The sequence below is a fragment of the Procambarus clarkii genome, chromosome 10 (genome assembly GCF_040958095.1).
Source record: "Procambarus clarkii isolate CNS0578487 chromosome 10, FALCON_Pclarkii_2.0, whole genome shotgun sequence".
Classification (NCBI taxonomy): domain Eukaryota; kingdom Metazoa; phylum Arthropoda; class Malacostraca; order Decapoda; family Cambaridae; genus Procambarus; species Procambarus clarkii.
Genome location: NC_091159.1, coordinates 21,262,163 through 21,289,077, shown reverse-complemented (window position 1 = coordinate 21,289,077; position 26,915 = coordinate 21,262,163). Strand labels below are relative to the sequence as shown.

At 38.3% G+C, this 26,915-nt stretch overlaps 1 protein-coding gene across 13 annotated transcripts in view; it reads left to right on the top strand.

The window, feature by feature from the left end:
* Positions 1-26,915, top strand: part of drk (growth factor receptor-bound protein 2 drk) — a 74,295-nt gene that overhangs the window by 17,359 nt on the left and 30,021 nt on the right. For 5 of the 13 annotated variants that reach the window (XM_045727482.2, XM_045727528.2, XM_045727472.2 and 2 more), the window contains exons 3-6: positions 6,406-6,662; positions 8,867-8,954; positions 11,389-11,486; positions 15,503-15,622. In XM_045727482.2, coding sequence (XP_045583438.1) covers positions 8,877-8,954; positions 11,389-11,486; positions 15,503-15,622 — 296 coding nt within the window. In that variant the 5' untranslated portion in view covers positions 6,406-6,662; positions 8,867-8,876. Of the gene's footprint in view, positions 1-6,405; positions 6,663-6,847; positions 6,908-8,866; positions 8,955-11,388; positions 11,487-15,502; positions 15,623-26,915 lie in introns of those variants that run through there. The other 8 variants (XM_069321702.1, XM_045727512.2, XM_045727501.2 and 5 more) reach the window with 3 other exon arrangements.

Below are 26,915 nucleotides of genomic sequence, written 5' to 3'. Positions count from 1 at the left end.
AGCCATGGAATCTCAGGCATTTATTTGCAGTCTGGCACCATATCTACTGCTCTCTGGATGCGAGCCTGTGCCTCTGCTAGGAAGAAAAACCTCAAAATAATGTAGAATCCTCAGTGTAAACAAGAGTACGGATGCCTTCGGGGGATAGCATGTTAGACTTAAAGATGTTGAATACAAACAAGCTAAGGATCACGCCTTCGGGGGGATCCCTCGTGAGACTAGAGAGCAGCAGAAGGAAGCCATGACCTGCAAAAGAGGAAACTACATATCCATCTATCCTGTGGCTAGAAGCCACATATCTGAATCCACATGGATTTGTAGATATGTGGATTTGAATCATGGTATGGATTTGAATCTAATTCGGTATTCTAATTATAGGATGAGCGTGCTTCGAATCCGACGGAAGCTGCTCAAAAGCAATGGAATATTTGATAAGGGCCACCAGTTATGTCAAGGCGACAGAGCATTATAGTGGCGAAGCATCCTTTCCCAGCTTTAAGAGATGGCCTGTTTCAAATCCCATAGAAAACCCCATGAAGCCTAGATGGCATTTAGGAATTCCAGGAAAACGTTGTGGAACGCCGACTGGCCCTAAATGAGGAATTTAATTGGCACCCAATTGGGTCCGATTTCCACATACAAGTCGTTGTCTCGTTTTCTGTTCGTGGGTCCTCGAGTAGGTTGGGTTCGGCCAATTTAGTCCAACAAATTCAGCCCGTCCTCCAAACAAAGATCCAAAAGTGATTCCATGCACCCGCCAAACCCCCTGTTTATGAATGAAAAGCGGTTTACACACGACTCACAACTGCTGACGTTCGAACATATCCGGAACAAGTGTTTCACTGACGAATTTTGTTCGAATCACAACGCTATAAATGCTTCACCCACGTACTACAAATACAAATAATCGCCAACAGAACCTAAACACCTAACCTAACCTAACCTAACCTAACCTATGCCTATATATGCACAATATGCTAATATATTATAATATTAATTTATACTTGAGAAAATTCCCGTTTTGAATGAACAGCATATTAAAATTTATGAGTGCGTCTGCGGGGTCGACCGCTGGATGTAATGGACTTGAGTCGAGGACGGGTTGACAAATTAGTGACGTTCGGAACGCTCGGGAGAACGGGATGCACGGATGACGACAAGAACATTTTCCAGTTCTTCATTAAAAGGCTCTTTTATTGGCGTCGTGTTCCCTACCTCCGGGGGGGGGGGGGTATCTCTGTCTAGATAAAGTTTTCCAACAGGTCGTGGGCCGAGCTAAAGGTCAAATAGAAGTAGATTGTGAAAGGATTCCGCCACCCTCAGAGAATTGAGCAATGTTCAACCTATTGAGTCATCGATGGAATACAATTTTGATGTCAGATCGTAAGGTTTTGATGTCGAATTGTGAGGAAGAGCAATAGGCTATTCATCCCTCTCACGTTAGATGTATCTGAAGCGTACTAATCATACTACTTTCTCAATACTGTACTTGTACTTTGCTTGATGCTTTTCAGTGTACTATTTTCACTCTTATATAGTAAGTCTCTAAGCTTATAGCTTACAGCAGGCCGTAAAAATATTCAAAATTGCCTTTATTTAATGCAACCTGTCCTCAGGGAGATCTGCGCAAGGGAATGGATTGGGAACTACATATTGTGTGCTATTATCTACTCTCTATCCATGGTTACGTTAAGGTTTGGTTAAATTAGGTTTCATTATGTTTGATTATATAAATATGATGTAGTATTGACGGTAATGTGAAATACACAGTCTCCGTGTAGTGGTAAGACACTCGCCTGGCGTTCCGCGAGCGCTATGTCATGGGTTCGTATCCTGACCAGGGAGGATTTACTGGGCGCAAATCCTTAACTGTAGCCTCTGTTTAACGCAACAGTAAAATGTGTACTTGGATGAAAAAAGATTCTTCGCGGCAGGGGATCGTGTTCCAGGGACCTGCCCGAAACGCTACGCGTACTAGTGGCTGTACAAGAATGTAACAACTCTTGTATATATCTCAAAAAAAAAAAATATGGAATTTAAAAACTGTTTCAATGTGCCCAAGAATTCCATTTACTAAAAACAAAACTTCAAAATTTTCATCATACATCAAAAAAACGTTTTATCATACACTTTCTATTTTAAACCAACGATTTCTATTACATTAAAGTTATAACTTGAGAATTATCACCGATTACGACAAAGGCTCATTTGCCAGTTTACATATAGCCTATTACTAGAACAGTAATACCATTCAGATCATCACAGATGTCTTGATAACTATCCAGGTGGTTTGAGGGTGGGTGTAATTTCTCATGGTAATGGATTTACAGTGAGGTCGGACTCCAGATTTAACAGACGCATCAACTTCAGTATGTTCTTGGAGATTTACGAGAAAGAATCCAGAACTGTTTGACTCACATTCATTTTTTCAGAAGACGTGTCTGTGCTCGGTTTCAAAAATGATCATGCTACATTCTGATACTCAGCACTTTATAGCCAGGAATACGCATAAAGCCTCGTAAATAATGAAGCTATCTACGACTACCTTTTCTGAGTGATTGAGAGCTATAAATATGGCAAAATAGCGCATATTTATTTGGTAGATACCCAATCATTATCCTAACATTCCTCTCTATTATTTTACCGTTAAGCTGTTGTATCGTTTTAGCAGCTTATCGAAGATGAGAATTATGTGTGTGTGTGTGTGTGTGTGTGTGTGTGTGTGTGTGTGTGTGTGTGTGTGTGTGTGTGTGTGTGTGTGTGTGTGTGTGTGTGTGTGTGTGTGCCAGAAGGTTTTTTGAAATACAAGACAAGATTATAATGTCAAGTGGTTCAGGAGTACTTCTCTTAGCACTCCCTAGGAACAGGCAGGTTCAGCGTTTCACATCTTTTATCCCGCGTGGAGCCCTTGAAATAGTTTTCATGTGTCAAGGAACCCCTGCATAAAAATTTTATTATAATATATATATTTATTAATTTAAAAAAAATATATATTAATCACAAAAAATTAACCATATCTGTAAACACAAAAAATAATCATTAACAATATTGAAAAAGCATCAGATTAATCAAAGCTATGTGAACAAATAGAACAAATATAGTCAAGATAATGTTATTTTTAAGCCAATTTAGATTACGAAATTAGCTTCTCTAATGTGAAACCCCTGTGCTTCTCCTTTCATACACACACACATGCTGAATACGGACATACACACATGCTTAATACGGAGTCAGATAAACACAGATTTCATTTTCGAGTGAAAGGAGACGCTTTCTATCTTTGCTGTTGATACTGGTTAAACGAGAAAATGCTTCCTCACACATGTAAGTTCTTCCTAGTTAAAAACTGCCGCAATATATTTATTGCCTTCATATGAATAGCAGAATAATCATCTTTCACAGAAATCCACAATAGGAAGCAGAGAGTTACAGTGAGGGGTGAGACCTCAGACTGGCGTGAAGTCACCAGTGGAGTCCCACAGGGCTCTGTACTTGGACCTATCCTGTTTCTGATATACGTAAATGATCTCCCAGAGGGTATAGACTCATTCCTCTCAATGTTTGCTGACGACGCCAAAATTATGAGAAGGATTAAGACAGAGGAGGACAGCTTGAGGCTTCAAGAAGACCTGGACAAGCTGCAGGAATGGTCGAACAAATGGCTGTTAGAGTTTAATCCAAGCAAATGTAATGTAATGAAGATAGGGGTAGGAAGCAGGAGACCAGATACAAGGTATCACTTGGGAGATGAAATACTTCAAAGAGTCCGAGAGAGAGAAAGACCTGGGGGTTGATATCACGCCAGACCTGTCCCCTGATGCTCATATCAAGAGGATAACAGCAGCAGCATATGCCAGGTTGGCTAACATAAGAACGGCCTTTAGAAACTTGTGTAAGGAATCTTTCAGAACATTATATACCACATATGTCAGACCAATCCTGGAGTATGCGGCACCAGCATGGAGTCCATATCTAGTTAAGCATAAGACTAAAATGGAAAAGGTTCAAAGGTTTGCCACCAGACTAGTACCCGAGCTGAGAGGTATGAGCTACGAGGAGAGACTACGGGAATTAAACCTCACTTCGTTGGAAGACAGAAGAGTTAGGGGGGACATGATCACCACATTCAAGATCCTCAAGGGAATTGACAGGGTTGATAAAGACAGGCTGTTTAACACAAGGGACACACGCACTAGGGGACACAGGTGGAAACTGAGTGCCCAAATGAGCCACAGAGATATTAGAAAGAACTTTTTTAGTGTCAGAGTGGTTGACAAATGGAATGCATTAGGAAGTGATGTGGTGGAGGCTGACTCCATACACAGTTTCAAGTGTAGATATGATAGAGCCCAATAGGCTCAGGAACCTGTACACCTGTTGATTGACAGTTGAGAGGCGGGACCAAAGAGCCAGAGCTCAACCCCCGCAAGCACAACTAGGTGAGTACAACTAGGTGAGTACAACATATCAATGAATAGGTTAGTGAATGTCATCTTGAGTGTGTGATCAGATCACACAAAAAGTTCTTCCTCGTCTCTTCAAGTAAATTTCTCAGGATGAGCAGAGGATTCAGAGTATGGATCCCTCGCTCAATCATGCTTGTGATGCAAGGGAGGGAATATAATGTTCGAGTATTATTAACAGATTTTCCAAATGGGTTTCAATAACACTTGAAATTTGCTGGTATCTTTCTTCACTCTTAAGTCCCAACAGCAGCTGAAACATTTCATGATTTCTGTTTACATATGATTTTTTTTCCAAAGGTTCAGTCTTCTTTTAAATCGACCATTCATGTGATGGAAAATGTCTGCTAAACAGGTTAGCATCTGCAACCATTCTTCAGTCTTAATAAAGAATTGGGTTTTAATAAAGAGTTTGTAATAAATTTTAATTTTGTAATAAAGAAATATTTTTAATAAGGAATACTTGCTAATGAGAATATGGAGCAAGTATATTACTGACATAATATACTTGCTACATTTTCAAAGCACTTGGCAAGATCTGGCTTATTAGTTTATCGAAAATACTTTTGCAGTTCACCTTTCAGTTCAGATACCTTATTTAGAACTCTTCCTCTCCTCAGCTACCGGGGGACAAATTCACGAAGCAGTTACGCAAGCACTTATGAGCGTGTACATCTTTCCTCAATCTTTGACGGCTTTGGTTACATTTATTAAACAGTTAATGAGCTCCGAAGCACCAGGAGGCTGTTTATTACAAATAACAACAGTTGATTGGGAAATTTTCATGCTTGTAAACTTGTTAATAAATGTAACCAAAGCCGTCAATGATTGAGGAAAGATGTACACGTTCGTAAGTACTTGCGTAACTTCGTGCAGGTTTCTGCCAGTGGCGTAGGTACGGCGGGGGGTTGGGGTGGGGGGGGGGGAATAGGGGAAGCGGAACATGTCTTTAAAAGTGAACACATTTTAAAACTGTCCACGTTTTTTTTTCCCCGTAACGACTTGTTCCCCTAGCAGTAAAATAGCCTCAGACAACTGTAGCGTGTTACATCTTGGAGGAGACGTCAGCTATTCGCCTAGTGGGACTGCGATAGGGCTTCCTGTCCCAGACAATGGGGATATATATAAGTAGAAACTAGGCCACTGTCACCGAATTAGAGTTTGTTGAGGATTATTGACGGAATAACTGACAGTTAACATTTGTTCCTCTAGAAAAGGACTTTACCCTCTGTTCTATCTACTATCTTGAGCACTTGACCTCTCCTTATCATTAGCTGTGAATTTTCGTGTTTGAGGCAGAGCGCCTGTTATGTCTAGTTCACTTTGCACCTCACAATATTAAGAATTACTTAGTTACTGAGTTTGAAAATATTAAAAACTTTAATTTCACCCAATCACATTAAATTTAGACAAATGTTTGATATCAGTTAGAGGATAACAAGAACAAAGAACACTTTTACTCCTGTTAGTGGAGCATTTTTGAGATTCAAATCTTCCGCTTCTTCGCTGAGCAGCCGCAGAACGATCTTTTTGCGTCTTTAGTCCGCAAGGAAAAGTAGTCTCAGTAATATGTCATTTTCGTAGTAAACAGTTTATAATTAAAATATTTGTCACTAGCGATATTCAGTTTATATTATAACATGCAATGTTTTTAATTAAATGTCACTTTCTACGGAAGTGATAAGCAGTGGTGCCAATCCTTAAGTTCAACAGTTTGATATCATTATTTGTGGACATATGAACTTATCATTATTATCTAAAAGTATATTGAATTATTAAAAATAGTTAATACCTGGATTAGTAACATCACAATCACTGTATGATACTACTAATTAGTTTCCCCCAATTTTCAGGGAATCCAATGTAGTTTTTTTCCTCTTGCTGAATTATTTATACCTGAACTTATCGTTTAGAAATATTGAATCAGCGTTCATATTTCCAGGCGATGGAGATATATTTATAGATGAAATATCCCCCCGAAACGAGCGAGCGAGCGAGAGAGAGAGAAAATATAGGCTGCGAGCACCCACGCTGAGGTGCTGGGTGCGAGGAGATGTGGCAACGGTGTGTTGGTAGCAAGTGTAATGGAAGGGAGGGAGACGTCCACCCTCTGTTTATTTTAGAAGAATTCTCTTGATGCACGAATTTTTTGTACGGAAGAAAGGCATTGAACGTAGTGCATAGGCTATAGAGAGGCAGGTATGGTGTCCGTATGTTGTATTATAGAGTTGGTGGTGTGGGGGAGGGGTGAAGTGTATAGTCAGACGGGAGTGTGTCCTGGGTAGGGAGAGAGGAATGATTCACACACCACCTTCACCCCCTTATCGCTAATTTCACGTTAGACGAGGAGAAGGAAGACTTGAGGAGATGGGCGGTGTAGAGGTGTCTTGAGAGGAGTGTGTGTGTGGGGTCAGAGGAGAGGCCACCATGGGATAGGGGCTGAGGTTTGTTTTGGTCTCGAGAATACTAGCTGATAAGGACCACTATATCTCATAGCCTCTATCCCTGTAATGTTTAATGATATGTTCATTTGGTTTCATTATTCGTATTGGAAGACGGATGTTATTGGCAAGTGTACCGATTAGCTGTGTCCACTCGCTTGTGTCTAGTCTAGTCTCAACCCACTGCACGATTTGGCTTATTTCGTACAAATGATTGTTCAACGTGTTTTGAGATCTACCTGAGCTAACTCAAGCTAGCGTAAGCTTGCACAGTCTAACCTGATGATACGTACAGTTTTTTTTACATTTAGAAAATGAGCCAATGTGCAAATGCCGCTCCGTGATTTGTGTATCCCAGCCTGGCTACTAGGCACTATATTCTAGGAGCATTATATTGAACAGTATCTTGGATTATATCACAATATAAAACTCGTAATTATGTATTCAAGTTAAACATATTTTGACAGAAAAGAATATAGGAAAAGTATGAATCGGTGATAGCCGTAGTAGAGTAGAACTGGCAAAAAGCAGCTATCATAGCAAGGGTTAAAAAATGGGTAAGATGCACATAAGGGTATCACAGAGGCTAGTAACCAACTGTAGGTTACTGTCCATAGGGTCAATTAAGGGATGCCATTTAGGCTAAATTAGGTATAGGGATTATTGGAAATCGCTGCAACTTTTCATTGAAATGGCTTGGATTAGCTTCTGCAATTGTAAGCATTATTAATTAAATATTCAGGAGTGGCCCTGTTATACAGATATGTCACATTGTACACAAAGTACATTCTAACAGCCACAAGCTACAGTATCTAACTTCTCCAGCTTAACCTACTCTACCAAGCCTAACACAGCTAACTTTGAACACTATGTAGGTCAGATTAAATTAGTATTATAAAAGCACTACAGTCACCTTCTGTGGTTGATTGCTCAATAAACCACTGGACTGTGTGTTTCACAGATCTCTAACCCTGTCCATGGAGGAGGAAAGAAAATGTATATATGTTAGAATTGTAAATGGCTACATCTGTGATAGAAAAATAATAATAAAAATAATAATTTGTTTATGTATGTATCTATGTACATATGTATGTCATACCTAATAACCAGAACTGTGCTACTGTACTTGGTCTAGTATATTAGGTCCAATTTGTCTTAACAAGCAGAGTGAATTTTGTTATTTTTAAATATACATTTTCAAATTGGTTTATTCCAATTATTACTGTATTATATTAATTAACAACATGAATTACTGGCCTAGTTATTTTAGGTTAGCATAGGTTTGATAAAATTTATTTTAACTCGAATTAAAAAAAAATTAAATCATATACAGTATAATGTAATGGAGAACGTATAATTCCATACGAGTTTTAGATGCGGTTGACGGATATTAAAGATCAAAATTGTATTCTTTTTTATGGCAATGTGATGAATAAAAATGGATAAACTGATTGCATTTTCAACTGTTTGTGTAGACTGAATCACTTTAAATTGTACATTTCTCTTATATATACTGTACTGATATTTCATTTAACTTTTGCAGTTTTAGCTGAAATTAAATTTTTTTTAATGTTTAAGTATTGTTGAATGTTATGAAGTAGAAAAGTCAGCACTTCTTAAGATAGAAGAAACAAGAGCAAGATAGAAGATTTTGGCTTCGTAATTATGTTAATAATATGCTGTATTAGGCATAAATCATTTAATATAATGTATATATATGTTGTGCAAAGGAAAGCAACTTCTAATGCAATAAAATATAATAATTGTTAGTACCATTTGAGTAGAGAAAATGCTCTACAGTACAGGTATTGTATATTATAATAAATCCTTAGTAGAATTTAGAATCTACTTTGCGGGTACTGTATACAATATTATGACCATTTTGTTTTGGTAGCTTCTGTGCTTATTGTATATGTAGTACTGAACTCTGAAGTAAACATTAAATGTAGATATCATCCACAGATTTTTCAGCATGGAAGCAGTAGCAAAACATGACTTTAATGCCACAGCTGAAGATGAGCTCAGTTTTAGGAAAGGACAAATTTTAAAAGTAAGTGCATGTAAAAATTTATTTTATATCTCGATAATTATTAATCTCTATTAAACTAATAGCCAGGCTCTATTTTAAATAATCTTTTGAGGTGTTTCAGGAAGCACCAGTGCCTTTGAAAGTGAAATGCAGTATCCTAACCCACATTTGGTGTATTGTAACTTGGCCCATCAGTGGGTATTGTATTATCTCTTGCCAATGCTATGTAGTAGATAGAATAGTAGTCACTGTTTCCATGTGACATTGTTGAAGATGAGAACCTGGGTCACCCCGAATGTGTTCCACAGGGTCAGCGAGATTGGTTAACAATGCCTCATTATCACACTTGCCTGGCGGGTAACCAACATGCAATATATGTACAGTACCAAGATTCATTTGGCTGATTTAAATAAAGTTCTAGGGTCAAAGGACATAGGGTCAAAGAGTATTTCTAGGTGATGGTGTTAAGGGTGCATCCAGTTGCAGTGGAGTGAAGACGGTGAAGTTGGTGGTGGTCGTAGGGTACAGAGGTAGCTGCAACTGAAGGGAAATATATATATTAACCAATGTTCTCCATTGAGTTAATATTTTTAGATAGTATTAAATCTATACATCCATTTATATTCTTCAGTCATGTCCCCTCATGCTCTCTGCCTTCTTAAAAAATGTTCTTCTTGTCATAAGGATGCTTGTTTTTTTTGTAAGTTAACTTTCACTGTATACTCTTGAGATACTACTTAACATACACACTATGGTACAGTGCCATACTACTGCCTAATCCAAGTACTAGTATTCAAACAATATGGTGGGGTTGTATTCTGGGAAATATTAGGATTATGGACTTGTCCGAAATGCGATGATTGCTAGTGGCTGTACAAGAATGTAAGAACTCCTGTGTATATATAAATAAATAAAAAGTACAGTATGGCCTCACTAGAGTGAGATAAAGTTTAAGAATATCTGATCCTTTATTACTGATGCTTGAAAATGTGAATCATAGTGCCTTATTGGTCTCAAACCCTTTAGTAATTTCCTTGATTTTATATTGCTCCAAGAAAGGGTACACAGCAGTGCCCGGGCAAACCCTGTGCCATTAAAGTGTTGGGAGCCCCAGAAAATCAAACCTGCCACCAGAACATGCATTTTACATGTCAATATTTGAATTCTGTAACATCAAAGAGTACCAATACCATCACCTCTTAATGTTTTTTTTATATAAATTTTCCATGTGGAAATAGTATTGGTATCCTTGCTAATGTCTAAATACTGTACAGTGTAACTTCAAATATCTGGACTCGATAATTTTTTACAGATTTTAGTCCATTTTTATTTTATTTTTGCAGTGCTGATCATAAAAGGTACTCCTAAAGATATAAAAATAATGATACTAAATGTACTTTTTTAAATGTAAGTTTTAAAACTATTCTTTTGAACTGCACGGTGGTAAAATTTGAGCCACCGAGAATTGTTTTCTCATTGCCACCAGAACTCTCTCTTGGCAATGATCTCTAAAATCTTGACTTTCTGTTTTCTCTTTACTCCAGAAATGGGGCTAATTCCAGCAACACACCTCTCTAGGTTTCCACACTTCCTATCCATGATCACTTTTTTCCAATAATTTAATGTTTTGTCCTCATAGTACTCGACATATAGTACTCAAAAATTATGTAGACCAAAATTTTTAACTAAACACATTTAGTAAGCAATGAAAAGTAATCCAGAAATTTAAATACAATGTGTTGAATTTATTAATATTTCTTGAGATAGTTTAGTCCACATTTTTAATTTTGAAAGTGAGACAATGAAATATTTTTGGCAAATCCAGTAAATATAGTTTTGACTTGATAATGGAATAAAACTTTTGTGTTGTAAATACTTTATTTCCTAGGTACTGTAATTAGCTCTGCAGCACAATGTTATTACAGTACAGTTTTAAACAGTAGCTTGTGGACATTATGCATTACCCAGATTTACAAACATCTGATCATAAGAATAGTCTTCAAAGTTCTCATTGAAGCCCCTTGTTTCTCTACACAAACCAATTTTAAAGCCCCGACATTATGAACAGTGCTGGTGATGCCACTGCATCAGCTATTTATTAAGGACTAGACCTTTAAGGATGTTTGATAAGAGGAAGTGTGGTGGTGGGGCACCATTGTCTATACCTCGCCATCTTCTACCTCCCTCTTCTAGTAATCACGCGATATCAACAAGCAAGATGTGATAGAAAAATTTGCAGAAAGTCATAGAATATGAAAAAATAATACATTGAGTAATATACTGTGTTTGTCACCTCCATTTCTTTTGGTAAAGAATATTGTAGCAATGACTGATAGCAGTTTGATTGTAGTTTAATTAAGTACTGTACTTCAAATTATGTACATACAGAGTTAAAAAAAATTGCCATTTGTGAAAGTAATACTGTTTAAGTATAATAATGAACATTACTTTCTAGGTACTAAACATGGAAGATGACATGAATTGGTATAGGGCAGAATTAGATGGTAGAGAAGGACTCATCCCCAGCAACTATATTGAAATGAAAAGTCATGAGTAAGTTTTTATATGTTTTGTTGTACTGTATATACTGTATTTATGATTTAATGCAGTGTTGTACTGTACTATACTGTACAGTATCTTGAATTAGTTTTTCAATCCATTTCTTGTGAAAGGTGGTGATCAATTATATACACTTTGTGAGCCAGGCCACTCTGTTGTTTTTGATTCATCAGCAAGGGTCCACCCAGGCTACTTAAGATATCAAGTCCCTCATCAGCCTTTGTGCCCCCTTGACCACCTACATTGTGAATGGTCTTGCCACATAATTAGGGAGAGAAGACAGTGAAGATTACAGTACTCGCAGTCCACCAAGAGACTGCTTACTATGACTCAAAAGAGCAGAATACATGTTTCAATCCCTCTTTCAAGTAATAATTTGGCAATTATCACTGAAGGGCTTAACTACAGAGGGAACTAGCAGTTGTCAAATTACCACCAAGTAGTTGTGTGCTCTATCCCTGAGGGTGTGCTCCAACTTGCCAGTAGTTACTCAGTTTTCTGGGGGGGGGGGGCTAGATTAAGAGGGGCTTTGTCAGCCTGCCGAGATGTTTCCTCTGTCTCTTTAGGTGTGGGTTGTCAATTTTCCATAAAAGCACTCCTGGTTACCTTGTTTTTCCCAGGCTTGCCTTCACACTTTTGTGCTGTGCTCCTAAAATGACATTTGGGGGAATGGGCACCCTCTGGCATGGAGAGGCCTATGGCAGGATTTTTTGGAGAATAGTGTGTGTCTTCTGTTTGCTTGTGGTCCATCTGTACTGGGAAGACAAAAAGGGTTGATAGTGGGAGGGCCCCTGGACATGAGAACCATCCATTCTAGGTACACAGGCTAGCTTGGCAGTGCACGTATACAGAGCCCCTGCCTTAACCCTTGCCCAGCAGCCATTAACTTGTGTTCTTGTGAGCACGAAGAACATGTACACAAGAAGCCGGGAGGTATTGTGTCCCTCCAGTTGCAAGCCTTTAATCAATAATATACTGCAAGGCATTTAAACTTCCTTGCTTTGGACTCTCATCGCACTAGTTTAAAGTATAGTATTTGGAAAAAATACATTAACCTGCTACAGAGTCCTGGGTGAGTATGTTACTCGCCTAATAATATAATGTAAGCCTTACATTATATTATAGACTAGAGCCTTGCAGCTTGAGAGACACGGTACATCCCAGCTCCTTGTGTGATTGTTCCTAATTCTTTACTCCTCTGAGTACTGTACTAGTAAATGGCACCAGCCATGGGAGTTGCCCATTTAGTCTTGCAGTCTCTTTAGCAAGTAAGTCACCGAGGTGTGAGAGAGAACACCATCACAGGAAAGGTATCTTTACTGCTTTGTTACTTGACCGATCATTTGTCGTGCGCTAGCTCATTGGTCATCTTCGACTCGCCACTCCTTTAACCACTACACTGTGTACCTGGTTTTGGCAAAAACTTCATAGTGCAATTGTGAAGGACATATTTTTGTTTTTATAAATGTTCAGGTAAAGCTAATGTCAAAACGTTTCCAAACTCAACCATTTTCATTTCATAATGCAGAGTGATGAAAATATTAAAAACATTAAAATATAGCCTAATTAAAAACAAATAGCAGTACTCCATAGCGCCTTAGGGGGCACTGCGCAATACAGTGGTCAATGTACTGTACTAGCCTGAATTCCTATAATCCTTGCTTGATAGTCCCACTTAGTTTTAATTTAATATTTTATTATTAAAGATCTTCCATAAGCATAATTGGTCAACAGAGGCCTAAAAATTATTCATTTTAAAAATATAACAATTTAATAAAGTAAACACCAGTACAGTATATATATGTAGCCTCTTAATAACATTGGTCCTTTTTTTCTGAGAATTTATTTAAATTCAAACTCAAACGTTACAACTCTTGTAACTGGACATTCAAATAATTGTTCTCTGATTTATGAGTGGGATTGGGTGGTTATAAATAGGAGCTGCCTCGTATGGCCCAAAAGGCCTTAGGCAGTTACCTTTTTTCTTATGTTCTTATGATCATTCACTTGGAATGAACTCTTTTAACACTTTTTAACACTGATTTCCAGTAAATGTTCCTCAGTTCTCATTAATCACAAATCATTTAATTTCATCAGTGGTTAGCATGTAATTATCTAAGTATCACCAGTAATATACACACACATGAAGTAATAATGATAAATGAGGCAATTGCCCGATACTCTTAAGTAATTAATGCACAAATTAATCATATTAATCATTGTGCCCCCATCTGTTCATTCACCGAGTCTTGTCATCCATCTTGCTGCTTGCTGAACATAAATCGTAAAAATACTCGGCAAGTATATGTCGAGTAATGTTACATTGATTAATAGCACACAAAAATATGTTTGCTAGTAAATATAAATATGCTAGCCACACTTAGCTTCTCAACTGTCTGAGTACTTTAAAACACCCCTGAACATTTGTTTGTTAACCTATGTTGGTACTTTTAATATTGATGATAAATCTTTAATATAAGCACATGTAATTATATAAATTTTTCCATGGCATAATGTTTCACTTATATAAATCATAGTTTCACCAATAACACTATCTGACAACTTTACTGCAGAATTACTAGTTGGCAACCCCTATAGATGAGTAACATCTGGGAAACGTGTCAGTCACATGCTAGCTGAGCTGAAGTGTGGTCACTTGTGTACCCCAATCCCTCGAAAGTAGGTTTTCACTTACTTCCCAAGTCAGAACTATGGCACTATACATGTATTTTTCACTTGGTACTTTGATACTACCTCTGATGATCAGGGATCTACTTGATCCTGGTATGTGCAGTAGCAAAAAGAGCACAGCCCTCTTAGACATGCTCAGTCCTTGGGCTGACTCACTAAAGGAAAGAACTTGCACACACTTAAGGAAACTAGAACTCTATTATCTATGTACTAAATCATGTGTTGACGTTTCTGCCCGAAACGCTTTGCGTAATAGTGGCTTTAGGCATTGTATGTACTAGCTCTATCTATAAAGCCAACAAACTTTGTAAAATCTCTTTATGTATGTACCTTACCTAAATAAAAATTATTTTTATTATTATTATATAAATATTATGGTATCACTGTGTATATGAATTGGGGAGAGACTGATATACTGAGACCTTGTATTACTGGTGCTTGGAGGTTACTGCTGTATTCCCCAAAGTGACTGTGCACTTGCCCTCCTGTAGAATGTTCTTCTAGTTAGGTGCATATCTGATCATCATTCTGTTGGATGAAGTGGCCTTTTTTCTGGGCCACTTCAATACCACAGCTCAATCAGTTGTTTCTCATTTCCTCCTGACTAGTAATAACAAGCTGGGTGCTGGAGAGAGGTTGATTGCTTCCCCTTCCATGGTATACTGTTGCTTCTTGGTAAACACTTCAATCGGACCTTCTGACGTCCCTCACTTTAATACATGACCAGAGGTGGGGCAGAGCCAAGCAGGGCATAACCTCTCCAATTGACATACTAAGTGCCAGTGACGTTCCCTGGCCAATCATAGGGGTCGCTCAATGACATGAATCGTGCCAGGTCTCTTCCTATTAGACCCCTTCACTGAGCGGTTCGTCGATAAGGTAAGAGGGGGGCTCCTGTGTGCCTCCTCCAGATAGGTGGTGGTTCCTGCTATCCTCTCTGGCCTCTGTGATTGTGCACAAGCGAATTTCCTACCCGTGTGTTAGGCATGCATTCCTCTTCTCTCATCTGGGTGTAAATCTTTTTAACAAGATGTAACGGCTTTCTAACATGTTGTAACAAGGTATCAATAGGGACAGTTACATTGTGTTTGCAGAGGAGAGCCTCGGTCCTGTCCTTGGCCTTCACATGTGTTTTTTCTTTTTCTCCCAACATATTTGGTACTGACCTAACAGTTTCTTCATTATCTGTTCTTTTTTATGTATTACAGTACTGTATAAATACATACAGTACAGTATTCCAATTTCTTCAATTTTAAAGTTATTTGTATTGTCATATTCTTGTGGTTTTTATGCTTAAATTATTGTCTTTCAATCTCCAGGTGGTATTATGGAAGGATAACACGAGCAGACGCAGAGAAACTTTTACTCAATAAACATGAAGGAGCGTTTCTCATTCGGGTCAGTGAGAGTTCACCTGGTGATTTTTCACTATCAGTCAAGTAAGTTTTTTTTTTTCTGGGTGGGGTTGGTGTGTGGGTTTCTAGTGTACAAAAATGTTCTCTGTTTGTAGTCCCACTCCAGGAAACTTACCATACTACAGTTTAAAGCATTCCTTAACTTTGTTGCTGTGTACTATATTCTGATTGATATGCATCCTTTCCTCAGCCATTGGCTATTCATTTTATATCCTTTGACATGAGTGATGAGTGATGACATGATTAATTAAACAAAATACTTTTATTAAATATAAATTAACATTAATTGTAATATTCTCTGATTCCTTGACTTTTAGTGAACAAAAGTTATTAACTATGCCTTTGAGTCTAAGAAAGTGGTTGGTAGTTCAGTGTTTATTTTATGTACTTATTTTATTTTATGTATTTAGTTTGTTTTAAATACCTTAACCATTTTATTCAAGATTTAGTTTTTCACTAAGACCTTGTGCAGTTTGGTTTAGCATAAATAACCCTACGTCATTACTTCTTGAAACATACTTGCCTCTTGAAACTTTCTCTCATCTTCAAACATAAATCATTACATAATCATACCTTGGCTAACATTTTAGTTTTGTAAATCTCCTAAGTATACTTATTTCTTTTCAGTCGTCTATTGTATCAATTTTATTTTTCTATGCAAAATTTTGTGCTGTATTACTCTACTACAGTATTTTGTATATGAAGTGACCTTAGTGTATTAAATATCATAAAAGTGCCCATGAAAATCCTCAACATAAGTGACAAAATTATAGGGATTTACAAGTCATTGCTTCAATAGGATGAATTGTAGTTCCTCTGTTCAACAACTCATAAAAAAACTAACTTTTATTCAGCATTCTCCATATTGTACAGTACTTTGTTTTTAACTGTGTACTGTACTTACAATGATCTTGAGACCTTAACTGATGGCTGTTGCAGAGTTTTATCACGAATAAAGATTATATTAGCCCAACTGATTCCTTCTGATTCTGGCTTTTATATGCTCTTCAGTATATACAATTGTAAGGATTATGAATTTGTAAGAACTGATCTGCTTCAAGAACTTAAGGGTCACATAGTTGTTTAACCCTTAAAGTGCGCATCACGTCATATGAAGTGTAAATCGTTTTACCAGTCAACTGCGCTTCACATCATATGACGATTATGGGTACCGCGCACGATTTGAATGGCCCGCGGTGTAGCTGGGGGTCCCATACGCTGCCCAGGGGCTCTAGTAAACAGCGGCCATTTTGAAAAAAATTCCCGCTTACGAACCGAAGGCATGGGAGGCCTCAGTTTAGCGAGAGTCACCATGGCGAGCGCACGGTCAAACGCCTCACGAGCACGCACCACTCAGTCCCTCACCCCAGAGCAAATAGCCCACGAATTATTCTCTGAAGGTGAGGAAAGTGTGTTTGATGATTCAGACAACAATGAGGATTATACACAGTTGTCGGGTGATAGTAGCAGCAGCAGTGAGAGTGAGAATGACCTCCATGCCATGGCGAGGCCTCTACGCTCACCCATGCCTCCTCGGCCAGTTTCTACCCCAATTCTACCACGACCTCACAGTTCCTGTGGATATTTTCTGTTTGAGGGTGACGAGTCAGAGGGAGGTGACTCCTTTTCTGGGTTTAGTGACTCAGATCAAAGTTTTATTGAGCCTGTGGCTGGTACCAGTGGTGTAACTGGGCGAGAAATTGTCGCATCAGCAGCATCTCGCCCGGCCAAGCGCCACCGCATGGCACCACATGAGGGACCAAGACCCTCGTGTTCACGTGCATCCACCTCACGTGCATCCACCTCACGTGCACCCACCTCACGTGCACCCACCTCACATGCACCCACCTCATGTGCACCCACCTCACGTGCACCCACCTCACGTGCACGTAGCCGCCGTGCTTCTCGCAGACGGTATTCAGCTCCTGGTCGCCGGTATGCATCGCTTCCTCGCCGTCTTTCCTCTGCATCTCGCAGGACGCCTGGTGTACTTGAGTGGAGTGATGGTGACGATTTTATTCCTAATATTCCTCACTTTGACGATAAAGATGTAGGGATTACAAACCTTTTCCCTAATCAAGGTGAGGATGGAATATTTTACAGCATTCTATGATGAACCACTCATGGAATACATTGTAAACCAAACGAACCTGCATGCTGCTTACCTGATTGAGAGGGAAATCACAGAATCTTCACGACTGCAGCGTTGGAAAAATATCACAGTTGCGGAAATGTATGTGTTTTTGGCACTCTGTTTGTTGATGAAGCACTGTCACAAACATGCAATAAGTGACTATTGGAGCAAGGACAAGACACTACCAACACCTTTATTCGGGAAATATATGTCACGAGACAGGTTTCAGATACTCCTCAGGTGTCTACATTTTGGAAGTGTTCAGGACCGAACACCTGATGATAGACTGTGGCGAGTGAGGCACTACATGAACGATGTTATTGGAAAATTCAGAGATTTTTACGTACCAGCACAGAAGCTGGTGGTTGATGAATCTCTCGTACTTTTCAAGGGACGTGTTCCATTCAAACAGTACATTCCCTCAAAACGAAACCGATTTGGCCTGAAATTTTTTGTTCTTTGTGATTGTGAGACAGGATACGTGTTACACATGATTCTGTACTCGGCTAGTGATGTAGACATTCCCGGTAACGACGAACATGGATTCTCGGGGAGTGTAGTGAAGACCATCATGGCTCCGTGGATGAACAAGGGACACATTTTATACACAGATAATTACTATACAAGTCCCTTGCTAGCTCGGTTCTTGCTAGAAAATAGAACCGGATTGGTTGGTACAGTAAAGCCACAACGAAGGGAAATGCCTGTGTTTGACAACGACATTGCAGTTGGTGAGTGTCAGAGAAGGAAAAGTGATAACATTCTGTCAGTTCGGTGGAAAGACAAAAGAGAGGTGAACTTGTTGACAACAATTCATGATGGAACAATGGTGAACAGTGGGAAAGTGAGCCATAAAACAAACGCACCACTATATAAGCCAGACTGTGTTTTAGACTATAATATCAACATGCGGTTGATTGATAAATCAGACATGATGATTGGCACTGCAGAGTGTGTGCGGAAGACATGTAGGTGGACGAAAAAAGTGTTCTTCCATCTTGTGGACATGAGCATGCTGAACTGTTTCAACATGTACCTTGTGAGAACTGGACGTAAGCCCACTTTCCGTGACTTTGTATTTGATGCTGCAATACAGTTATTAGGAAAGTTTGCAAAAGATGTCCCAGGTATTCAGCGGCCCATCATAAACCCACTGTTGTAGCATGCTGGTACTCCACGCCTCGCTCACACTGAAGGCTTCCTAGCACACAAACTTAAGTATTTGCCACCAGCTGGGAAGCGTGCAATAGCCCAACGTGATTGCTTGGTGTGTAAAACAACGACACGTAGAGACAAGAAACGGAAGCTTGTGCAAACATGGTGTGAAACGTGTGGTATCCCATTATGTGCTGTCGACTGCTTCAATGACTACCACAGTCTAGAAATCTTCTAAGTGTGCTTCAAAGTGTGTATAGCGTGTGCGAGTGTGTATATATGTAAACATATAAGCAGATAGCGTGTTCGTGTGTGTAAATATATACAAATATAAGCAGAACATACAATATAATAGACTGTAATGACATATTATATTGCCGTAATTGAAAACATTTGTGTGCGCCTGTGTATACTCAAATATGCAACAATTATTGATACAAAATATGTTCAAACAGTATTTGAAACACAATTAGTGAAAAAAATTAGATAAAATGCGCTTAGACATTGTAAATAAATAGCGCGAAAATATATTTGTGGCAACTCTGGCTGTTTGAGGACCGCTCGCAACACCTCTGGGGCGCATACTGCATGAGCGAACATGCATATTGTGACGTCATCACCGAGCTTTCCGGCTCTATTGCAAAAAAGTAAGTACAATAGAATTTTTTTTTATTTTTCCCGTGATCAGTGAACAGAACTTAACAGATTAGCAAAAAAAAAAAAAATTTGTTTTTTTCAAAATGACATGCGCCTGTGCGAATGGCAGGATATTAGACCCCGAGCATGTTAAGGGTTAAAAACTATCACCGATACAGTATTCTTTTGACTATGTTTCATGTACAGTATAGATTTATTTAAACCCCATTTGTCAAGACTACTCCGGTTTTTTTACATTTGTATTTCCATTTCTTTTGTACTTCATAATATGATAATGCATTTGCACATTATACAATTTAGTATAACATCAAATTGATATTCGTCATTATTTCTGCATCATTTTGAGACGATTCAACAATTGCATCTCACGAGTGGGTGTAGCTAATTAGATAACTGCCTTGCCACACGCCTAGTCCTACACAAAATCGGTCGCCGATTCTGCGTACGAATTAATCTTCACTTTAACATTTACAGTATGGAATAAACGTTGTTTAATTAAAGGATTGTTTTTTCCATTCATATAGACAGTAAATTGTGCATGGTTTAACATTTTCGCACTCCCGGCATGCATGCCGCAAACTTAGAGGTCATGCTCCCAGCGTGCGGGCGAGCGCTCGGCGACACTGAAATGTGTATACTCGTTTCAGTTTTCTTACCTTAATTCTAGTGCTACATCGTTCGTTTTGATATCATTGTGTTCACAATAGAATTCCCTATAGGTGTATATGCATACTGTATAATGTCCAAAAAGCCTGGCGTGACTTCCCACAGCAAAGCCTAAAGTCAGCAAAAGTTACCTGTGAGCGCACAAAATCAGTAAAATGTGTGTACTCGTTTCAGTTTTCTCACCCTTTTTCTTGTGCTATGTTGTTCGTTTTGGAATCATTGTGTTCACAATTAATTTCCCTGCAGGTGTATATGCATATACAGTGGTACCTCAGAACACAAGTGTCCCTGTATGCGAGTTTTTCGGAATACGAGCAGGATTTCCTCGGAAAATGTGTCTCGGAAGGCGAGGGTTACCTCGGAACACGAGTTTGTTGATACGTGTACAGGCCGACTAGCGCATGGTGGCACGGCGATCGCGCCTCAGTTTGCCAGTGTCTCGCGCCCAGTGACTATCCCACCTGAATTGTTCACAAGGATTTACAGTTTTTTGTCGTTTTTTTGGCCATTTGAGCATAAAAGTTGTCATTATATATCTAACCATGGGTCTCAAGAAAGCCATTGGTAAAGTTCAACCAAAGAAAATAGCTGTGAGTAGAGGATGTCCCTTCTTGATTAAAAAAATTTGTGAAGTATGGGAAGAACTGCAAAGTTTTGTTGAAAAAACTCACCCAGATAAAGATGTAGCAGGCCGTTGCATTGACCTTTTAAATGACAATGTGATGTCTTAATACAGACAAATGTTAAAATGTAGGGAAAAACAAGTGTCTTTAGACAGATTCTTAGTAAAACAAGCAAATCCTAGTGGTATGCAGGCAAAATGTGCCAGTGTGTGCATACCAGTGAAGTCCTCACTGCCTGATGTTATAATGGAGGTTATCTTGAGATGATTTCGAGGCTTTAGTGTCCCCACGGCCTGGTCCTCGACCAAGCCTCCACCCCCAGGAAGCAGCCCGTGATAGCTGACTAACACCCAGGTACCTATTTTACTGCTAGGTAACAGTGGAAGGAGACTCCCCTTCCAAACAGTAACACCTCTCCTCCTCCCTCCTCCTCACATCTTCCATACCCCAACAGCAGTCCTCAGCAAGGGTAAGTAATAACTTGAACATAGTTTTGTAGGTTTATTTAGATGAATTAGGTATAAAAATTTAGTTTGATGTGGGGTTTTTTTGGTAGTCAGGAATGGATTAATTCATTTCCCATTATTTCTTATGGGGAAATTAGCTTTGGAATACGAGTTTTCGGAATACAAGCCGTCTCCAGGAACGAATTAAACTCTTAAACTGAGGTACTCCTGTAATGTCCGAAAGCCCGGCGTTACTCCCCACAGCAAAGCCTAAAGTTACCCGTGAATGAGCACCAATTTGCACACAGCGGCCTAATGTGTATACTCGTTCAGTTTGATAACATCAGTTTTCGTCTTGCGTCTTTCATTTTGGTATTGAATTGTTCGCAATATAAAGGCGCGTATTTTAAAACTAGTCCCCATAATAGAGCAGTTATTGGATTTTTAACAAATATTTTAAGTTTGGACGCTCATCATCACAAAATTATTTATATCTTTCCAGTGTTCTGACATAAGTTTTCATGTTACATTTTTCATTTTGGTATCAAATTGTTCGCAATCAAAAGCCGTGCATTTTAAAACTAGTCCCATAATAATAGCACAATAAATAGAATTTTAACAAATATTTTAAAATTTTGCCAAAAATGTATTTATAATCTTTCAAGTGTTATGACATCAAGTTTCATATTATATCTTTCATTTTGGTATCAAATTGTGCGTAATTTAAAGGTGCTCATTTTGAAACTATCTCGGTCAATCAGATAAAAAATGCATTTTATGCAAATATTTTATTGTTGTACTCAAATAGTGTCACGAGATGAGACTCTGAGAAAAATTGGTGACGCATTAAGTGTCACAAGATAGCAAAAGTGTTAATAAAATTATTTGATCATAGCTGCATGATGTTGAAATGTGTATTAATGTACAGTATGTAAATTCAGTGGTAGCTTGTGTGCCTAACAGAAGTTCTACATTTCTTGTTAGTAAAGACCATGCGTTTATGATCACTTTCATACCAAAATCAGTGTTCTAAACCTATAAATGATTTTTCAAACTAAAAGGAACATAAACTAAGTATGGCACCCCCATAGAATACTACTCTGGTTCGGCAGCAAACTACTCTTCATATCGGAATTAATGAAATGAAACTGATTAAAGTAATTTTCTTGTTCTTATTAGAGCAATATAGATTTATGCTTTATGCATACATACATATTCAAAACATATAGGTTGAGTTGATGACCATAAATAATGGCAAAATTTTGAAATGTGTATTGAACTTTTAAAAGCTCATCAGTACCTCTCACACTGAATTATTGTTTAGCCAGTGTTTTTGCTGTGCCTATATAGTACTTCAGAACTTTAAAATTATCAACTTTATGCACGGCAAAGCTAGCTGCCGAAGGTGTAAACTTTGGAAAGAAAAGTCTTCAATCCCAGAACACGAAAGTGTTAACAATACTGAGTATTGTTAAGTTTTTAGGTACAGTTCATTGTTCACTGTATTTCTGTTTAGAGTTTTCTTTTTCTATGTTTTTGTAAGCTTTCTGCTTCAACTTTCCTTCATTCCTTATTTGTTTGATATTTCCTAAATGTATCATATCACTTCCTAAATCTACATACTTAACTCTCAAACTTTTGCCATTAAGTTCGTTCTCTTCAGCTTGCGTTGAGAACCATCTAGATCCCTGTCTTTGTTAGTCACTTTTTGACACAAAATATTCCTCTTGATGTTGGTGCCTCTTGACCTGAATGGGAAGAATGGTGTCCTGGCATGTATGCTTCTCTACACATGTGATGGTATATCATGCTCAGTCCACATACAAACTTGTTTAATATCCCTATTAGGAAAATATTTTTTGGTTCTGTCCTTCTCGTTTGTTTTTAATTGGTCAGTTCCATATGGTCTTAATGTGACATCAGTGAAGAAGTGTCTGCACTCCAGACAGATATTAATTTATCCTCCTTATTGCAAGTCGCATTTTGACGAATATTTTACCCAAGGCCAAAACTGTCATATTAGAAAATGGTAGTTGCTCGCTAAATTGACATAATGTCCTGTTTTCTGTTTGTGGGTTCTCTTGTAGGTTAGGATAAGGCACTTTAGTATGACTGTTTCTTGACAATGGGAATGCTCGCCAGAACGGGCTGCACACACAAACAGGTGTTGTGGATGTTCCTTGTTCTCTGCATTACAACCAAAGGCGTTTTAATCCTTGTTTATATACAAATTTTGATATCGCTAAGAATTTTCTCTCGGCCTGCAATAGTGTTAGTCGGGTGCATTTAGAAAATTATACTTGGCAGATTTTATCCTTACCACTCGTGTGTATCCGTGAGTGAGTGTAATTACCCAAGTGTAGTTACAGGATGAGAGCTACACTTATGGTGTCCCCTCTTCCAGGTACTCTGTGTCGTATAACGCTTTGAAACTACTCACAGTTTTGGCCTCCACCACCTTCTCACTTACCATGTTCCAACTTGCAAACAGTGTTGGACATTTAGTGTTAGTGGTAATATTTTTTGGCACCTTTGTTTCCGTGACTTGAATCTGTGTTCTCTTGGTCGTAAAGTTGCTGGTTTCAGGAATTCCTCTTTGTCAATTTCATTGATTCCTGTTAGTATTTTCTAAGTGGTGATCATATCGCCTCTTTTTCTTCTATCTTTTCTTCTATTTGTATGTTTAACGTCTCTGGTCTCTCCTCGTAACTCTTGTTTTCAGTTTCAGGAGCCATTTTGTATGATGCTGTTGCAACTTTTCCAGTTTATTTGTGTGCTTCTTGAGATTTGAGCACCATACAACTGTTGTACTGTATATGGCAATTTTTGGGCTCATAAAAGTCATGAACAGTTTTAGTATTTCACCATCAATATAATTAACAGCAAGTCTTAAGTTGGAAAGTGGTGCGTACGCTCTCACAATGTTCTTTGTTCCTCTGATGACAGTTTACTATCCAAAACCACCCCTATCTTCAGATGATTTCGGGGCTTTTTAGTGTCCCCGCGGCCCGGTCCTCGACCAGGCCTCCACCCCCAGGAAACAGCCCGTGACAGCTGACTAACACCCAGGTACCTATTTTACTGCTAGGTAACAGGGGCATAGGGTGAAAGAAACTCTGCCCATTGTTTCTCGCCGGCGCCTGGGATCGAACCCAGGACCACAGGATCACAAGTCCAGTGTGCTGTCTGCTCGGCCGACCGGCTCCCTATAACTCAAGGGAGGAGGAGGGGGGAGAGACCTAGGGAGGAAACCTCCCTAGGTCTCAATTTTTATTAGTTCTGTAATTCCTTTCCACACAATTTGTAAGTTATGTGTGGTCTATTTTCTCCGATTCCACATTCTATAACATGGCATTCATTCACATTGAATTCCATTTGTCACTTAATGTTCCAAGCACTTACTTTATCTAGATCAATATGATGTAGATAAAGTGTGTGTGTGTGTTGTGACACTATAACGTTAAAAATAAAATGACACTGGTTTACATATTGACAAAGTTTGAAAAAAATTACAAAATTTTGCAAGTTATAATTATCTTCATATTTATATCAAAGAAAATTATTGTGTTCAGTACCGTAGCTTAATTTAACTTCTTAGCCGTCTTAGCCTGTTGAGAGCAGCAGTAACACTTTAAAATCTTATCACTATATGCTGCAGATCAGAGAAAAACAGAGTACCTGTTCTGTATTACAAGTCGTGCAGGCTGCGAGTTAAGATTCATTTTTATAGTTACTGTACATTTGTAGATATCCTAAAGCTATATTTTAGATTGCAAAGTTTTATTATCACAATAGTTTTTATTTATTTATAATTTATACTTTTATAGGGTAATTTGTTCTTGGTAATATGTTTAGAATGTAGTAAAAAAAATATTTTATAAATTGGTGCGCATTTCATTATTGTTGGTCGTGTGTGTGTGTGTGTGTTAAAAATGTCCATTTGGTGAAAGTTTCTTTCACTTCTGTAACTATATTCAACATGCTGTAGAGTGCATCTCTTCTCAAATGAAACTCGGCTCAATGTATTCCATTGGTAAATGTCAGATGCACATCCTTCTGGATAATTGCAAAGCTGGATTTATGGTGCCGATAACTTTGTAAGAGATACAACATCTTCAGTGCTATTTTATTTATTTAAAAATGCAGTGCAGAATGCACAAAAAAAGCATACTTTATTTGTACTAGTAAAAAGTTATGTATTGTGGCAACTTATAATGAGAGAGAGTGCAGATTGGATACAGTGAAAGATAGGGTATATAGAAATAGGTCTGGAACCAATTGTCCCATTGAAGCCAAAATCCAATGTGTATATATTTTGGATGTGCGTGTTTTGGGACAGTATCTCATCGGTGCTCATACTAAACTGCTAACACAATTGTAGTTGCAATGCATTAAGAGGACCCTTGTATAACATACATTTATATAGGAAATTGTTTACATAGAGCAGTTTTCATTGTGCAACCAATAAAATTTCAGTTGAGCACATTGTTAAAGAGTAGACTTAGGGCCGGTCTACAGGATGTTCAGTGTGAGAATGAATTGGAAAGGAAGGGAATGATTATAATGATGGAATTCAAAGCACAGAAATGTGCAGAAGCAGTGGAATCATTCATCTCTCACAGGAGGGAAGTGGACGAAAAGAAATGGGTAATGTTAAACTCATGGTTTAGTAGACAGTACAAGGAAAACCACAAATCATGGATAAGGCGTGGGTAACTATGAAATGATAAAAACAAGGAGGCACTAAAAAGAGGCATGAAAGAGTACACCAGATTTAGGAGAGCAGCAAAGCAACAGTTTGGAAACATTAAAAAGAAAGCAAAGATCCAATCCAAACTTGCATAGTCACATAAAGAGAGAGAAAAAAAGTGTGAGATCATTTGATTAGACTTGGGAGAGAGGAAGGCATACTGATAATAAGCAACTAGACAGATTGGAAGTCACTGAAAGTGTAAAAAAAAAAAAAATGGCAGAAGTAAATGTAACAAAAGCAGTAGGACCAGACAAAGCATGTCCATTGTTACTGAGGAAGGCTGCTGGTATTCTTTTAAGTTACCCACCAACAAGATCTTTCAACTTGACTAGACACTTGAGACTAGCAAGCTTCTGGAAATCTAAAAAAAATATATAATTCCAATATTTATGAAATGGCAGACAGGGGTATATTGAGAAGAAAAAAGTTGACTATACTGCATCTTCGTAGACTGTCAAAAGGCTTTAGATACTGTTCCTCTTAATTGGCTAGTGCTAGTTTTTTGTATATTTCTCTTCTCATATTCTTTTGATATTTGTTACATAGCCTTCCCGGTTTGGTGCCTTCTTTTGATAATTACTTTTGATATTTGTATTTCCATAATTTTTTAAAACTTTCTTGCATTCTTGCCATAACAGGTATCTTTCAAATTGGCTCACCTTAAAAAGCATTCCAAGAGTTCAGCATTATCATTTTCCTATTTTCAACATTCATGGACTTGGGAGAAGATAAGGTTATTATAGGTCCAGTTGGTTAAAGGTGTCGAGTAGTGATCACCCTCCCTCTTCTCCCTTTCTTCTTCACGTAACGGCGTCGTAGAAGATCATCGCTGCCACACACTAGCAACGTAGTGCATCACTTCGTGCACTACGTCAGATGTCAT